Source organism: Rhineura floridana, chromosome 3 (assembly GCF_030035675.1).
Source record: "Rhineura floridana isolate rRhiFlo1 chromosome 3, rRhiFlo1.hap2, whole genome shotgun sequence".
NCBI classification, from domain to species: Eukaryota; Metazoa; Chordata; class Lepidosauria; order Squamata; family Rhineuridae; genus Rhineura; species Rhineura floridana.
In genome coordinates this window covers 216,180,517-216,194,509 of record NC_084482.1, presented here as the reverse complement: position 1 = coordinate 216,194,509, position 13,993 = coordinate 216,180,517, and the positions used below count along the sequence as shown (strand labels likewise).

Genomic DNA, 13,993 nt, shown 5'->3' with positions numbered 1-13,993 from the left:
GGGCCGATTGGCTCCTAGGGACGTCTGTTGTTGTGGGAGATGTTAACGAGGGTCTTATTCTCAGCCCAGCAGGCAAAAAAAATGGGCGTGGCGTGGCTGTGACGATCATGAAGGGACCCGGCTGTTCGGAATTTGCCGCTATGCCGTTGTATATAAATAAAGGAGAGGACTTCTGGCTTGCTGGCAAAGGCAGGGGAGGGATGGGGTGGAGAAAGCCAATGAAAGCAAACTTCGTAATCTGCCTTGTACCGAGTCAAGTTATTGGTCCATCTAGCTCAGCGCTGTCTATACTGACCGGCAGTGGCTCTTCAGGGTTTCAGGCAGAAAGTCTCTCCTAGCCTTACCTGGCGATGTCAGGGATTGAACCTCGGACCTTCTGCATGCAAGGCCACATGCTTCTCGCCGAGAGAAGAAAGGGGGAGGTGCTGCCGCCGCCACCTCCATTCCTGGCTTTCCTGGAGAGGTGCAACTTGGGCTGGCTACCTCCTGCACGCAGCACTCGATGTCCGATGTCAGCTCTCTAGCAGGGGTACAGCGGCTGCCCAGTGTAAAATTACATTCTGAGTTGGGTGATTTTCTGCCAGGCAGGCCCTGCTCCTGCAAGCAGAATTGCTCTTGTTCAAGGGAGCCTACAGCGCACGCCTTCTTGTGCAGTCCAGTGCAACAAGCCCAGGAGAAGGGTGACTGATAGCTGACAGTGTGGCAGGACTGAGTCCGGAATGGTCACCCTTACTCCTGGGTCCTCGATCAGGGCCCACCTGGCCATTAGCTAGCGCCAGCCTGCTCTCCAGCCTCTCTGGGGTCTCCTGATGCAAAGGAAGTAGAGTTGCCATTGTGTATAGAAGCGCCATCCATCTTGCAGGATGCATATGGACGGACTTCATGTCGATTCCGACTTATAAGGAGCACATTGCTAAGAACATAAAAACCAACAACAAAAAATTCTATAAATACATTCAAAGCAGGAGACCATCTAGGGAGGCGATTGGACCCTTGGATGATAAGGGAGTCAAAGGTGTACTAAAGAATGATAAGGAGATTGCAGAGAAGCTAAATGAATTCTTTGCATCTGTCTTCACAGTGGAAGATATAGGGCAGATCCTTGAACCTGAACTAACATTTGCAGGAAGGGATTCTGAGGAACTGAGACAAATAGTGGTAACGAGAGAGGAAGTTCTAAGCTTAATGGACAATATAAAAACTGACAAATCACCGGGCCCGGATGGCATCCACCCGAGAGTTCTCAAAGAACTCAAAGGTGAAATTGCTGATCTGCTAACTAAAATATGTAACTTGTCCCTTGGTCCTCCTCCGTGCCTGAGGACTGGAAAGTAGCAAATGCAACGCCAATATTCAAAAAGGGATCCAGAGGGGATCCCGGAAATTACAGGCCAGTTAGCTTAACTTCTGTCCCTGGAAAACTGGTAGAAAGTATTATTAAAGCTAGATTAACTAAGCACATAGAAGAACAAGCCTTGCTGAAACACAGCCAGCATGGCTTCTGCAAGGGAAAGTCCTGTCTCAGTAACCTATTAGAATTCTTTGAGAGTGTCAACAAGCATATAGATAGAGGTGATCCAGTGGACATAGTGTACTTAGACTTTCAAAAAGCGTTTGACAAGGTACCTCACCAAAGACTTCTGAGGAAGCTTAGCAGTCATGGAATAAGAGGAGAGGTCCTCTTGTGGATAAGGAATTGGTTAAGAAGCAGAAAGCAGAGAGTAGGAACAAACAGACAGTTCTCCCAATGGAGGGCTGTAGAAAGTGGAGTCCCTCAAGGATCGGTATTGGGACCTGTACTTTTCAACTTGTTCATTAATGACCTAGAATTAGGAGTGAGCAGTGAAGTGGCCAAGTTTGCTGACGACACTAAATTGTTCAGGGTTGTTAAAACAAAAAGGGATTGCGAAGAGCTCCAAAAAGACCTCTCCAAACTGAGTGAATGGGCGGAAAAATGGCAAATGCAATTCAATATAAACAAGTGTAAAATTATGCATATTGGAGCAAAAAATCTGAATTTCACATATACGCTCATGGGGTCTGAACTGGCAGTGACCGACCAGGAGAGAGACCTCGGGGTTGTAGTGGACAGCACGATGAAAATGTCGACCCAGTGTGTGGCAGCTGTGAAAAAGGCAAATTCCATGCTAGCGATAATTAGGAAAGGTATTGAAAATAAAACAGCCGATATCATAATGCCGTTGTATAATTCTATGGTGCGGCCGCATTTGGAATACTGTGTACAGTTCTGGTCGCCTCATCTCAAAAAGGATATTATAGAGTTGGAAAAGGTTCAGAAGAGGGCAACCAGAATGATCAAGGGGATGGAGCGACTCCCTTACGAGGAAAGGTTGCAGCATTTGGGGCTTTTTAGTTTAGAGAAAAGGCGGGTCAGAGGAGACACGATAGAAGTGTATAAAATTATGCATGGCATTGAGAAAGTGGATAGAGAAAAGTTCTTCTCCCTCTCTCATAATACTAGAACTCGTGAACATTCAAAGAAGCTGAATGTTGGAAGATTCAGGACAGACAAAAGGAAGTACTTCTTTACTCAGCGCATAGTTAAACTATGGAATTTGCTCCCACAAGATGCAGTAATGGCCACCAGCTTGGATGGCTTTAAAAGAAGATTAGACAAATTCATGGAGGACAGGGCTATCAATGGCTACTAGCCATGATGGCTGTGCTGTGCCACCCTAGTCAGAGGCAGCATGCTTCTGAAAACCAGTTGCCGGAAGCCTCAGGAGGGGAGAGTGTTCTTGCACTCGGGTCCTGCTTGCGGGCTTCCCCCAGGCACCTGGTTGGCCACTGTGAGAACAGAATGCTGGACTAGATGGGCCACTGGCCTGATCCAGCAGGCTCTTCTTATGTTCTTATGTTCTTATGACAACCCTACGAATAGGGTTTTCATGGTAAGTGGTATTCAAAGGGGGTTTACCATTGCTTCCCTCTGAGGCTGAGAGGCAGTGACTGGCCCAAGGTCACCCAGTGAGCTTCATGGCTGTGTGGGGATTTGAACCTTGGTCTCCCAGGTCGTAGTCCAACACCTTAACTACTACACCACACTGGTAAATCCTCATCGCGACCATCTTCCTTCTGGAAACCTATGTCCTTACCATGAACACCCTATTCACAGGGTCGCCATAAGTTGGGATCAACTTGAAGGCAGTCCAACATTACTAAAAAGCAACAATTACTATGGGCTGTGTGAGTTTTTGGTCTGTGCTGAATCTTCCAACATTTAACTTCATTGGATGCCCACGAGTTCTGGTGTTATGAGAGAGGGAGAAAAACTTTTCTGTCCATGCCAGGCATTTTATTCTCTTCTATCATGTCACCTCTCGCTTGCCTTTTCTCTAAACTCAAAAGCCCAAAATAGTATTGCCCATATTACCATGGTACACTTTCAGTCAGAAGGGGCAGCCAACTAGCCTGGTTTACAGCAGAAAACAATTGTCCATAGCACTTTAAAGGACAGAAATGTATTATTATATACATTTTCATGGATTATCAAGGATGATGCATCTGATGGACTGTGGCCCAAGACAGCTTTAATGCTATAATAAATGTGTTCGTCTTTAAGGTGCTGTTACTGTCCTTTTCGTTGCTTTGCTAAAACTGCACTATGATCTACTTGACAGGGTTCTTGTGAAGATAAAAGACTACAAAACACTTTGGCAAAGTTAAACCACTATTATAAATGGTAGGATGGTGGAGGGGATGGTTCAGATGAGAAGTCAGTGTGCAGAACCGGTATGTAATGTGGGAGTGTGGCTTGCACTCGGCTTGCATACTCCACCCAGGCAAGCCCATCCCAGAAGACAGCCACACAAGGGATTTGCAAGTCCAGCGCTGTTAAGCCTGAAAATCCTTGGTTGTCTCCCAGATTTTTTTTTCTTGGTTTTTTTCATGATTCCAAACCTGCCCCCCCACACACACACCTCTTCTCCAGTTCAAATTCAGGGGCAAGCAGGTTAGAGAAAGACTTTTTATTCTTACAATTCCTTATTTATTAGTATTTATATCCATTCCACCTTTCCTCCAAGAAGCTCAAGGTGGCTCTAGTTTCATAGGTCTCCTTTTCCCAATGTTATCCTCACAACAACTCTGTGAGGTAGGCTAAGAGACAGCGACTCTGAGTTTTAGGTTGGTCTTTTTTCATGATTCCAAAACTGGTCACGCACGAGCGCACACCTCCCCCAATTCAAAACTGGGGACAGGCAGGCCGGTGGTACCCTTTTTGCCATCATTCTTAACTTATCAGTATTACATCTCGTCCCATTCGAAACATTATTCATAAGCAAAGCAAATACAGGTTGTAGCTGGATAAAAACTCAAACATTAATTATACACAAAAACCTATCAAATGCAACATAAAGCAATAAAGCACAGACAAGAAACAAAATCATAAATCCCAAGACTGGCCATGTATACTTGTCTAAGTAGAGCAGCCTTCACTGTAATTGTAGCTGTATGAAACATTACAAACCTGTCCAAACTGGGTAGGAGAAACTTGATCGTATCTATATCACGGAGGGGAGGAAGCACCCCCAAAGGTTTCACTAAATATTTTTGCCTGGATGATTCATACAACTTACAATATAACATATAGCATTTGGTGCCCTCTACCCACAGGCTGTCACGGATGCAGAAGCACTGAACTCATGGGATTTTCTTAAATCACCCTTCCACTTTCCGCTAAGAAGCTCAAGGTGGCATTCATGGATCGTCCTTTCCTAATGTTACCCTCACAACCATCCTGTGAGGTAGGATAGCCTGAGAGACAGTGACCTTTGCAGCTGAGCAGTAATTTTAACCTGGCCTCCCAAATCCTACTCCACTTTATATACCTTTACTTTATTCCACATTTTGGAAAGAAGTAGAGGTGAATAAGCTGGTGTAGGAAATACTCCTTTTTGCCATAGGTCTGGAAATTATTTGGGGCCCTTCTAAGCAGTCTTGTTAACAATCCGGTGTGGCACGTTTAAAACTAACCAATTCAGGCAATCGTGTGCATGGTTACAAGGGAATAATCTCCATAGAAATCAATGGGGCATACCTCTGAGCAATGTACTGTCATTGTGGCATGAATCCAAACCATAAACTGTGACAGCAATTCTGAACCAAGGTAAGACACTTAGGTGCCAAGTATTTATGCAAATGTAATGCTTAAGCGTCTGGTGTTTCTTTGCAAAAGAGGAAGATAGGGAGAAAGTAAGAACAGGTGAAGGCTACACAACTTTTTCCTAGCAGTGGATGAACAATGACAGCAGAAAGCCCTTCTGAACCAAAGTAACACAATTTTCAGTTTAGTTAGATGCTGAGTATTTGTACAGCTGTAATGTTTACATGTCCACATTACCTTTGCAAGAGAGAAGGATGAGGAGAACACTTGGACACAGCTCCATGACCTCCTAAGCAGATATCTGAGCTCCAGTGACTACCAGCCACCACTTGGTTTATGATTTTTCTCCTACGTGAATTCTTTGATGACGACAGAGGTCTGTGCTTCTCTTAAAGCTCTTTCCATGGTCCGAGCACTGATACGGTTTCACCCTTGTATGAATTCTTTGATGAGCAGTGAGATTGTGTCTCCGACTGAAGCTCTTTCCACATTCCAAGCACTGGTATGATTTTTCCCCTGTATGAATTTTTTGATGGGCAGCCAGATTGTCACTCCGACTGAAGCTCTTCCCACATTCCAAACATTGGTATGGTTTCTCCCCACTGTGAATTCTTTGATGACGACAGAAGTCTGTGCTTCTGATAAAGCTCTTTCCACATTCCAAGCATTGATACGGTTTCTCCCCTGTATGAATTCTTTGATGGGAAGTGAGACTTTCCTTCTGACTGAAACTCTTTCCACATTCCAAGCATTGATATGGTTTCTCCCCTGTATGGATTTTTTGATGGACAGTGAGACGGACGCTCTGACTGAAGCTCTTTCCACATTCTATGCATTGATATGGTTTTTTCCTACTGTGAATTATTTGATGGGATCTCTGACTGAAGCTTTCCCCAAGCTCTAAATATTTATATGGTTTCTCTACTCTGTGGATTTTGTTGTTGCCTCCCATATTCTTGGTTTCCAATTCATCGTCTTCTGCAACAAAGACAGAAACTGATTAGAGCCTTAGGAGTTAATTAAACCCTAACATGCTGAAAAATGCCATTAACAGCTTTTGATAAAGGAATAGCTAGCTGATGGGATTTAAACGGGGGACAGATAATACCGAGTTATCTGTCTGTTGACTGGTGTTAACTGACAGCTGTTGCGCTAAAGACTGTGGGGTTCAGCTTCCAGCTCAGGGATGAAGTTCACGGGGTGGTCTTGGGCCAGTCACTTGCCGCCTAGCCTACTTCACAAGGTGGTTGTGCAGATAAATGGAACAACCATATGCAGGAATGCCCAAGTGTTTTAATACTAGACAGCATTCTAATGATTATACATAATATATAATAGCATTGATCCTTATGTATGAGGGCTCATGGAGGTAATACCATGAAACATAATGGGGGCAGCCCATGACAATATGCTGGGCACGAGCCTTCAGAGAGATGCTGCCCGTCAGAGCAGACAATAGCGGGTGAGAGAGGCCAATGGCTACAGCAAGGCTCTTCTGTCAGACATGGCATTCTATGATGGCTCCGGTCTGTATCTACATCTGTCCCAGCAGATTATACTGACAAATTCAATATAGAGCCAGTGAAGCCAAATCAATCAGTCAATCTGTCTATCTCAGGGGGTCCGGCAGTTTGCTAAATAAAACAAATGAAGTCAATGTAACTTAGCTAGCTACATTTACCTACTCGAACAACATCTTCGATTTGAAAGCATGTGCAGAGTTCCTTGCAGAGTCTTTCCAGCATCTTTGGACTCCTGACAAGATGTTTCCAGGAAGGCAAAAGCCTCACATATTTATGGGACTCTGAGATTGGGAAAGCCTGCCTGTTTGAGATGGGTTGTTGTTTGACCCAATCATGAAATACGCTCCATCTCTGATGTCAGTAGTCTCTCTGGCCAACCAGAAAACGACAGGGGCTCTTCCACTTCCGTAATAACTCTGAAGTTTACATTGCAGCAGTACTACAATGGAACCAATGACCTAGGGAGGTGGTGGGCTCTCCAACCCTGGAGGCATTCAAGAGACAGCAGGACAGCCACTTGTTGGGTATTCTTTAAGTTGGATTCCTGCATTGAGCAGGGGGTTGGACTCAATGGCCTTATAGGCCCCTTCCAACTCTACAATTCTATGATTTCAAGAGGCCTATGCAGTTCAGATCAGTTGGTTAGAAGGGCATAACTAGAGGATGACAAAAGGACAGATAGCTTCCGATGCAAGGTTAATTGCAGGGGGCAGGGGGGAGATTAAAACCCCAGATGCTAAAGGGGGCACTGTTGAGCCAGATCAGAATATTGGGGTTCAGCACATATATCAGTAATTGAAGTTTCACAACAGATATTATTGAACAGGGAATCTTACCAAGAGAGGCCACAACCCCATAATTCTCATCCATGACTTCCTTACGCAGAGCTCTCTGGTCAGGATCCAGCAGGGCCCACTCCTCCTCCGTGAAATGCACGGCCACATCATCAAAGGACAATGGACCCTAAAAGAAAAGGAAACATTTCCTCTTGAAAGATAGCATAAAGACATCTATTACTCATCGCAAGGCATTTTTTAAGGAATTGTTATTGGATGTCCATTTTTTCACTGAAATGGCTTGCATGTGGAAGCCACTCTACCATGTACAAACTCTGACTTTTGGATTGAGGCAAAACTGGTTCAAACTAAAAACATAACAGGGGGTGAATACAGGCTTGCAAATACATTTACAAAATTTACCAGCCTAGCAAAATGCTTACTAGCCTACCCACCCGTCAGTGAATACGTGAATTATTATTATTATTGTTGATGTTGTTGTTGTTGTTATTATTATTATTAAATCTCTAAAACAAATTTCAGAATTGAGAAAAATTGGTTAAAGCACAACTGTTCTGGTATTAAAAAAATATTTGGGGATTTTGTTTTGTTTAGCAGTTACTTAAAGAAAGCATAAAAAAACTCTACATAGCAAACAATAAAAACTAAAAAAAAAAAACTTAAATCCACTAATGTCAGAACTTTAAGATCACAGAAGAATTGTTCTGGGATTAGACAGACTGAAAAGAAAATATTTGTTATTTCATATTCATATTTTGTAGTAAAAGAGCAATGCTTTACCTTTCTCCAAAGGAGGTTTGCAGAAAGACTGGTGGTTTGTAAGAACCCTAAGAATTATTGTATAATATGTCCCTATGTTCTACTGTTTCTATTCAATTTCACTAACATTTCAGCCCTCTAGTCAGTGGTTCAGTGGCTTCCAATCTGAATTTGTGCTCTTAGTTCATTGATTAAATTTTATGTGCCCATTTACGTCCACTGGGTGTCCAAAAAGCTAGGAGTGGGTGTACATTTGGGCCCACAACTATTAATTAAAACATGCCTTGACTTATTGCTGTAGTAAATAATCTTTTTTTAATGGATTGTTTCATTGTGTTATTTTAATAATGGATGTTTACAGTTTAATCTTTGTGTAACAGATTTTTATACTTTGTAAATCATATCATGCCCTTCCTCCCAAAAATAGCCCAGGGCAGAAGTCAACAAGTGATTAAAAAAAAAAACATACAAAGAAGCATCTTTAAAAAAAATTCAGTACAGATGGAAACTGGGATAAAGGTCTCCACTTAAAAGGCTTGTGGAAGCAGGAGGTCTTCAGCAGGCACCAAAAAGTCAAGAGAGACAGCATCTGTCTGATATTGAAGGAACGGGAATTTCAAAGGATAAAGACCCAATCCCATTGTATGGAAGACACCTCCGGATGAGATGGGATGTGCAGGATGCCCTCACCAGCAGAGTGCAATGATTGGTGGGGTATGTGAGTGGTGAGAAATTCTTTCAAGTAAATTGCTTAGAAACCTATTGGGGCATTATATATACAAATGAAGACGAACATTAGTGCTAATAAAACATGCTAGCTAAACCCACGAGGCTAGTTAAGGTGAGAGAGCCAGTGTGGTGTAGTGGTTAAGGTGTTGGACTATAACCTGGGAGACCAGGGTTCAAATCTCCACATAGCCAGGAAGCTCACTGGGTGACCTTGGGCCAGTCACTGCCTCTCAGCCTCATGAAAACCCTATTCATAGTGTCGCCATAAGTCGGAATCGACTTGAAGGCAGTACAATTACATTGTTATTACATTTAGTTAAGGTGAGGTGGCTGGTCATTGTTCTCAGGACGTAAAATGTTCTTCAACCTTCCTTAAAGAGAACTTTGAGAGAAGCAAGGAGGAGGAGAGAAAATCATTCAGGCTCAGGGACGTGAGCAGAGGACAGAGGCACCCAGGCCACCCCCCAGCCACTCTCCTTACAGTTTTCTCCCCCTACCTGATCTGGTTCCACAGCAGCAGTTTCTGCTCTGCCACAAAAAAGAGACGGCTGAGGAGGTTTTGCCGGCATCGTTTCATCACCTGTGAGAGAGAAAATTTAGTGGGAAGCCAGAGGCACGTTTTTCTCAGAGGTTAAGTAATGCATTCCTAACTACACATAGGCCTTACAAGGAGTCTTACCTGTTGAGCGTTTGTGCCCATTTTATATGTTAGTTGCATGAACCACCCCCACCACCCCCTCGGGGCCAGAAGTTGAAGTGCCGATCTCAGTGTATAAAACCTTCACATTTTCTGAATGGGGGATTTTTGAGCTGGGGAAAAGGCTGGAGACAAATGTCTTCCCTCACAAATGTTAAAGGAGCCCATGAATCAATTTCAAAATCAACGAAGGGAGACAAAATTGTGGTACATCCCATTCGACCTTACCCAGTGGCCTCTGTCCGGCATCCAATGGAGTCCTCTCAGCCTCAAGGACATCTGTAAAGCGATCCTTTCCCTGAAACAGTCATGAAGATTCAAAACAGGGAATGGGGAGAAGGATTAGAAAAGGAATGACAGAGGCGCAAACCTTCCTTCCATGGATGATTTCCAAAAAAAAGGTGGGAAATTAGTAGAGAATTTTGGGATACCCTCCCTCACATTCTGAGCCCCTTTTGACCATCTCAATAAAATGCTCTCACCAGCTGCTGTTCCTGCTTCTTGTCCTCTGCCTGACTCAGGAGGAAACCTTCAGCCAGGGCCACCGCCTGGGAACTGGTCTCTGCTCTACATTCCCTCACCCAGCTCTCCATCTCCGGTGGAAGGACAGCCAAGAACTGCTCCAGGATCACCAGGTCCAGGATCTGATTCTTTGTGCGTCGCTCTGGTTTCAGCCACTGACAGCAGAGACGGTGGAGTCGGCTGCAAACCTCTCGGGGGCCCTCGGCCTCCCAATAGCGGAAGCGCCTGAACTGTTGCCACTGCACATCTGAGCTCAGGGTCTCCTCCTCACCCAGGATCTTCTGCATGGTTCTTTCTGAGAATCCCTCACTATTCCTTGTCTGGGTGATATGAGGACCTCTTCCTGTTTCAGGGCCAGACGTGTCTTCCCCATCCATCTGACAAAAGCCTCCAACAGGGCTAAAGGAACTCCTTCGTCTTCGGCCAATTTCTGTTTGCAAAGCCAAGACATTGTTCTGTTATAGAATTATTACACTTTCATAACAGGAAAATGAATGGGTAAAAGAAGCCACAGACCTGAACTTACAAGATCTGAACAGGGTGGTTCAGGACAGATGCTCTTGGAGATCAGTGATTCATGGGGGGGGGGCGTTGAATTTTTTGGAGGGGTGGAGTTTCTCCATGTAAGTACCATGAATTAAAGTCTTCAGTCTAGGCGAGGGTCACAAGATGCAGCAGCTGCCGCACTGGTCTGTCCCTCCTCGGCTGGGCACCCCCTCTCGCCCTTCCATTGAGCCCTCGTCCCTTCTTCACTCAAGAGCTCCCAGCCACAGCCCTTCTCAACATTGGAGGCCATGGCTCAGTGGCAGAGCATCTGTGTTTCCTGAAGAAGGTCACAGGGGCAATCCCGGGGATCTCCAAGTAGGCCTGGCTGTCTTCTGCCTGAAACAGTGTGGAGCTGCTGCCAGTCAGTGTTGACAATACTCAGCTAGATGGACCAAAGTTGTGCCGTGGTGTAAGACCCCAATTTGTTGCTGCCATCCTCCTCTCCAGCCTCACTTTTCCTAAACTACCTTGAAGCTGGGTTAAATAAAGACTGTCACTTAGGTCTAGAAATCTTAGTTGATTCATTCACCAGATCCTTTATTTAGATTAATTTTTTTTCATTTATTTACTACAAAAGCAAATAGCATTTATTCTCTGCATCTAAGATCTAGTATGCAGTTTCCATATTTTTTGTTGTTATGTGACTTATGCCGACCCTATGAATCAGTGATCTCCAAGAGCATCTGCTATGAACCACCCTGTTCAGATCTTGTAAGTTCAGGTCTGTGGCTTTCTTTATGAAATCAATCCATCTCTTGTTTGGACTTCCTCTTTTTCTCCTCCCTTCTGTTTTTCCCAGCATTACTATCTTTTCTAGTGAATCATGTCTTCTCATGATGTGTCCAAAGTATGATAACCTCAGTTTCATCAATTTAGCTTCTAGTGACAGTTCTGGTTTAATTCCGTATATGGAGGTTTTATTCCCCTCACAGCTACTCATGTTGCTCTGACACTGACTATTTGGTATATACCTGTCCCAATATTTCTCTAACTGGACCAGGACCTTCTCCATCTTTTTCTCTCCCTTTCCTTTCTTTCTTCATATCCTCTTACGCAGACTCATCGACCCCCCCAAAACAAACAGCCCACCTCTCCATCCAGCTGCCTGCCACCATTATATCCACATATCATTAACTACGGCAGGTTTTATCTATGGTTCGTAAGCTCTGTTTTCACTCTATAAATGCCTGCTGCCATTAACACCTTAAATTTCAGTCCAGATCCCCAATTCACCCAAAGCACACCAGAAGGCTTTTGCTTCCACCACCCCCAGCCCTGGTAGGTATGAGCAACCAAATTCGATGGCTATGCAACTCTGTTGAGTCCTGTTTGGATTCCTCTGTTAATCAGTGCTGTTTTAATGGGCTTGTTTTATTGTCTACATTTTAATTGTAGATGTTTATTTTTTATGCCTTGATTAAATTGTTTCATTGTGTATTTTGTGGGGTTTTTTTAAATTAATGTTTGTTTATATTTTTTGTAATTGCTTTTATACTTGTACACCGCTTCGAAGTAATCTTAGCAATTATGTGGTATATAAATTAACTGGTAATAGTAATTTCATTTGTTTTAATTTCAGTTTAATACACCACGTTTGCTCACTTTCAATCACGTTTTCTTGCATTTGATTCCTTCGATTAAAAGACCAACAGCGGTAGTTCTCAGCTGGGATTTCTACTCAGTCTTGAATGATTCCCTTTGTATCTCAGGGGTTGCACGTCTGAATGGGCACATGCGGGTCAGCCAGGAGGCTCGATAAACACTATTGCCTGGTACAGTTCCATTAAAATCAACCCAGCGTTGCAGGCCTACTTCAAATCCTCTCTCACACATTCCAATGTACATCGAAAGGTTCCTTCTGGCTTGGCAGAGAGGAGGGGAAGAAGATTTGGTACTTCCTGATTTTGATGCTATAGTGGATCCTGGATGGATCAACTAAACAGACCCCCTATGCACCCTCCCCCTGCGGCCCTGGAGCTCCCCATTACCCAAATGTACAAAACGGGGGAGGGGGGGAGAGACTCACCAGATTTCAGAAGGGAGCACCAATGCAGCGCTTGCTAGAGACACATGCCACTTTCCCCCTCCACAAGTGAGAATCCAGGCAAGAAGGGACGGGAGGGGGCTGCCCCAGTTCTCCCCCTCCCCCTCCCCCTTTGGGAACTCCCGCGGAGAGCCCAAGTGAATGGGTGTCAGAAGATCCTGCAGTGGGGACTGGACTCTGGAGTCCAGGTGCCCCGTAACATTGGGCTGCACAAAGAAGCCCTCCGATGCTGAAAGGGCAACTTGGACGGTTTCCTGCCCCCTTTCTTTCCTCCCTCCCATACAGATCTTGCCCCAATCTCTCTCCTCCCCCACTCCCCCGCGCTCATTGCTCCCTCTTGGCCAAGCAAAGAGACAAGCGACTCTACACTTCGGGTTCCCGTTTGCACGCTGTCAGGTGCGGGCGTCGGAAGCTCCTCTTGACCCACCAGGCCTTGGACGCCTGAGCGGGCCGTTTTCAGGACCCAGCCGGTTCCTCGGGATTTCAGTTTGCTTTAATTGAACATTGAATTGACTTGAACATTGGATTTGAGCCTGTTGCCACCCGTCCGGGGACAGGCCGGTGAATAACAAGAGGAGCACCCCGGTGGGGTCTCTCCGCTAAATGTTTCTGGGTTGCAAATCCCTTTGGAAGACGAAGGCGGCCTGCATACTGCAAGGCTGGATCCGCACGTGCTAGAGCAAAACTAAGTCCAAGACCCCACACAGGTATACACTCGTGCATAGTCAATCTGCCTTCACACATCATGCGCGGTTTGGGCTCCGCTCTGCATTTGCCCGGCGGGGAGAATCCCTCGGGGGCCGCAAGGGGAGGCTGGAGGCGTCTCCCCCTTTCCCGTCCCTCTGCTCTCGCTCCCCGCCCGCCCCAAAGCCTCCCCTCCGATCCACCTTTTCCTCTCGGCTCCCTCCGTCTCCTCGCCGAGGAATCTCCGCCGGACGATCTCCCCTTTTTCAGAGGGTCGGAAGAGCGAGCCGCGCTGCGCCCGGGCCAGGTTCAGCCAGCCGCGGAGGAAGACGCCTTTGCGCCTTCTCGTGCCCCGGAGCCATTCCGGTAAGCCTCTCCCGGCAGAGCCTCGCAGACGAGCGACGCCGACCAGCGCCTGCCCTGCTCGGCCGAGGGGGACAGAGGCGCGCCCGGGCTGAGGCGAAACTGCTCCCTGCGCAAAGCGCGCTTCTTGGAGAGGAGGAGGCTGGCCGCGGAAGGGTTAAGGACAGCGAACGGGGTTCCTAGAGAGGAAGGGGATTTGGGGAG

The 13,993-nt window shown here is 45.6% G+C and overlaps 1 protein-coding gene across 3 annotated transcripts; it reads right to left on the bottom strand.

The window, feature by feature from the left end:
- Positions 1-4,009: 4,009 nt before the first annotated feature.
- LOC133381612 (zinc finger protein 397-like) lies at positions 4,010-13,933 on the bottom strand. Of its 3 annotated transcripts, none has more exons than XM_061620955.1 (6): positions 13,630-13,933; positions 10,113-10,582; positions 9,859-9,928; positions 9,431-9,513; positions 7,485-7,611; positions 4,010-6,103 (listed from the first exon to the last, which is right to left on the bottom strand). In XM_061620955.1, the coding sequence occupies exons 2-6, from the start codon at positions 10,527-10,529 to the stop codon at positions 5,460-5,462; spliced, it is 1,341 nt and encodes a 446-aa protein (XP_061476939.1). In that variant the 5' UTR covers positions 10,530-10,582; positions 13,630-13,933; the 3' UTR covers positions 4,010-5,459. The 3 variants fall into 3 exon arrangements, with proteins under 3 accessions (XP_061476939.1, XP_061476941.1, XP_061476940.1); XM_061620957.1 differs by having other exon boundaries at positions 4,010-6,100; XM_061620956.1 differs by lacking the exon at positions 13,630-13,933 and adding an exon at positions 12,725-12,982.
- Positions 13,934-13,993: the final 60 nt, after the last annotated feature.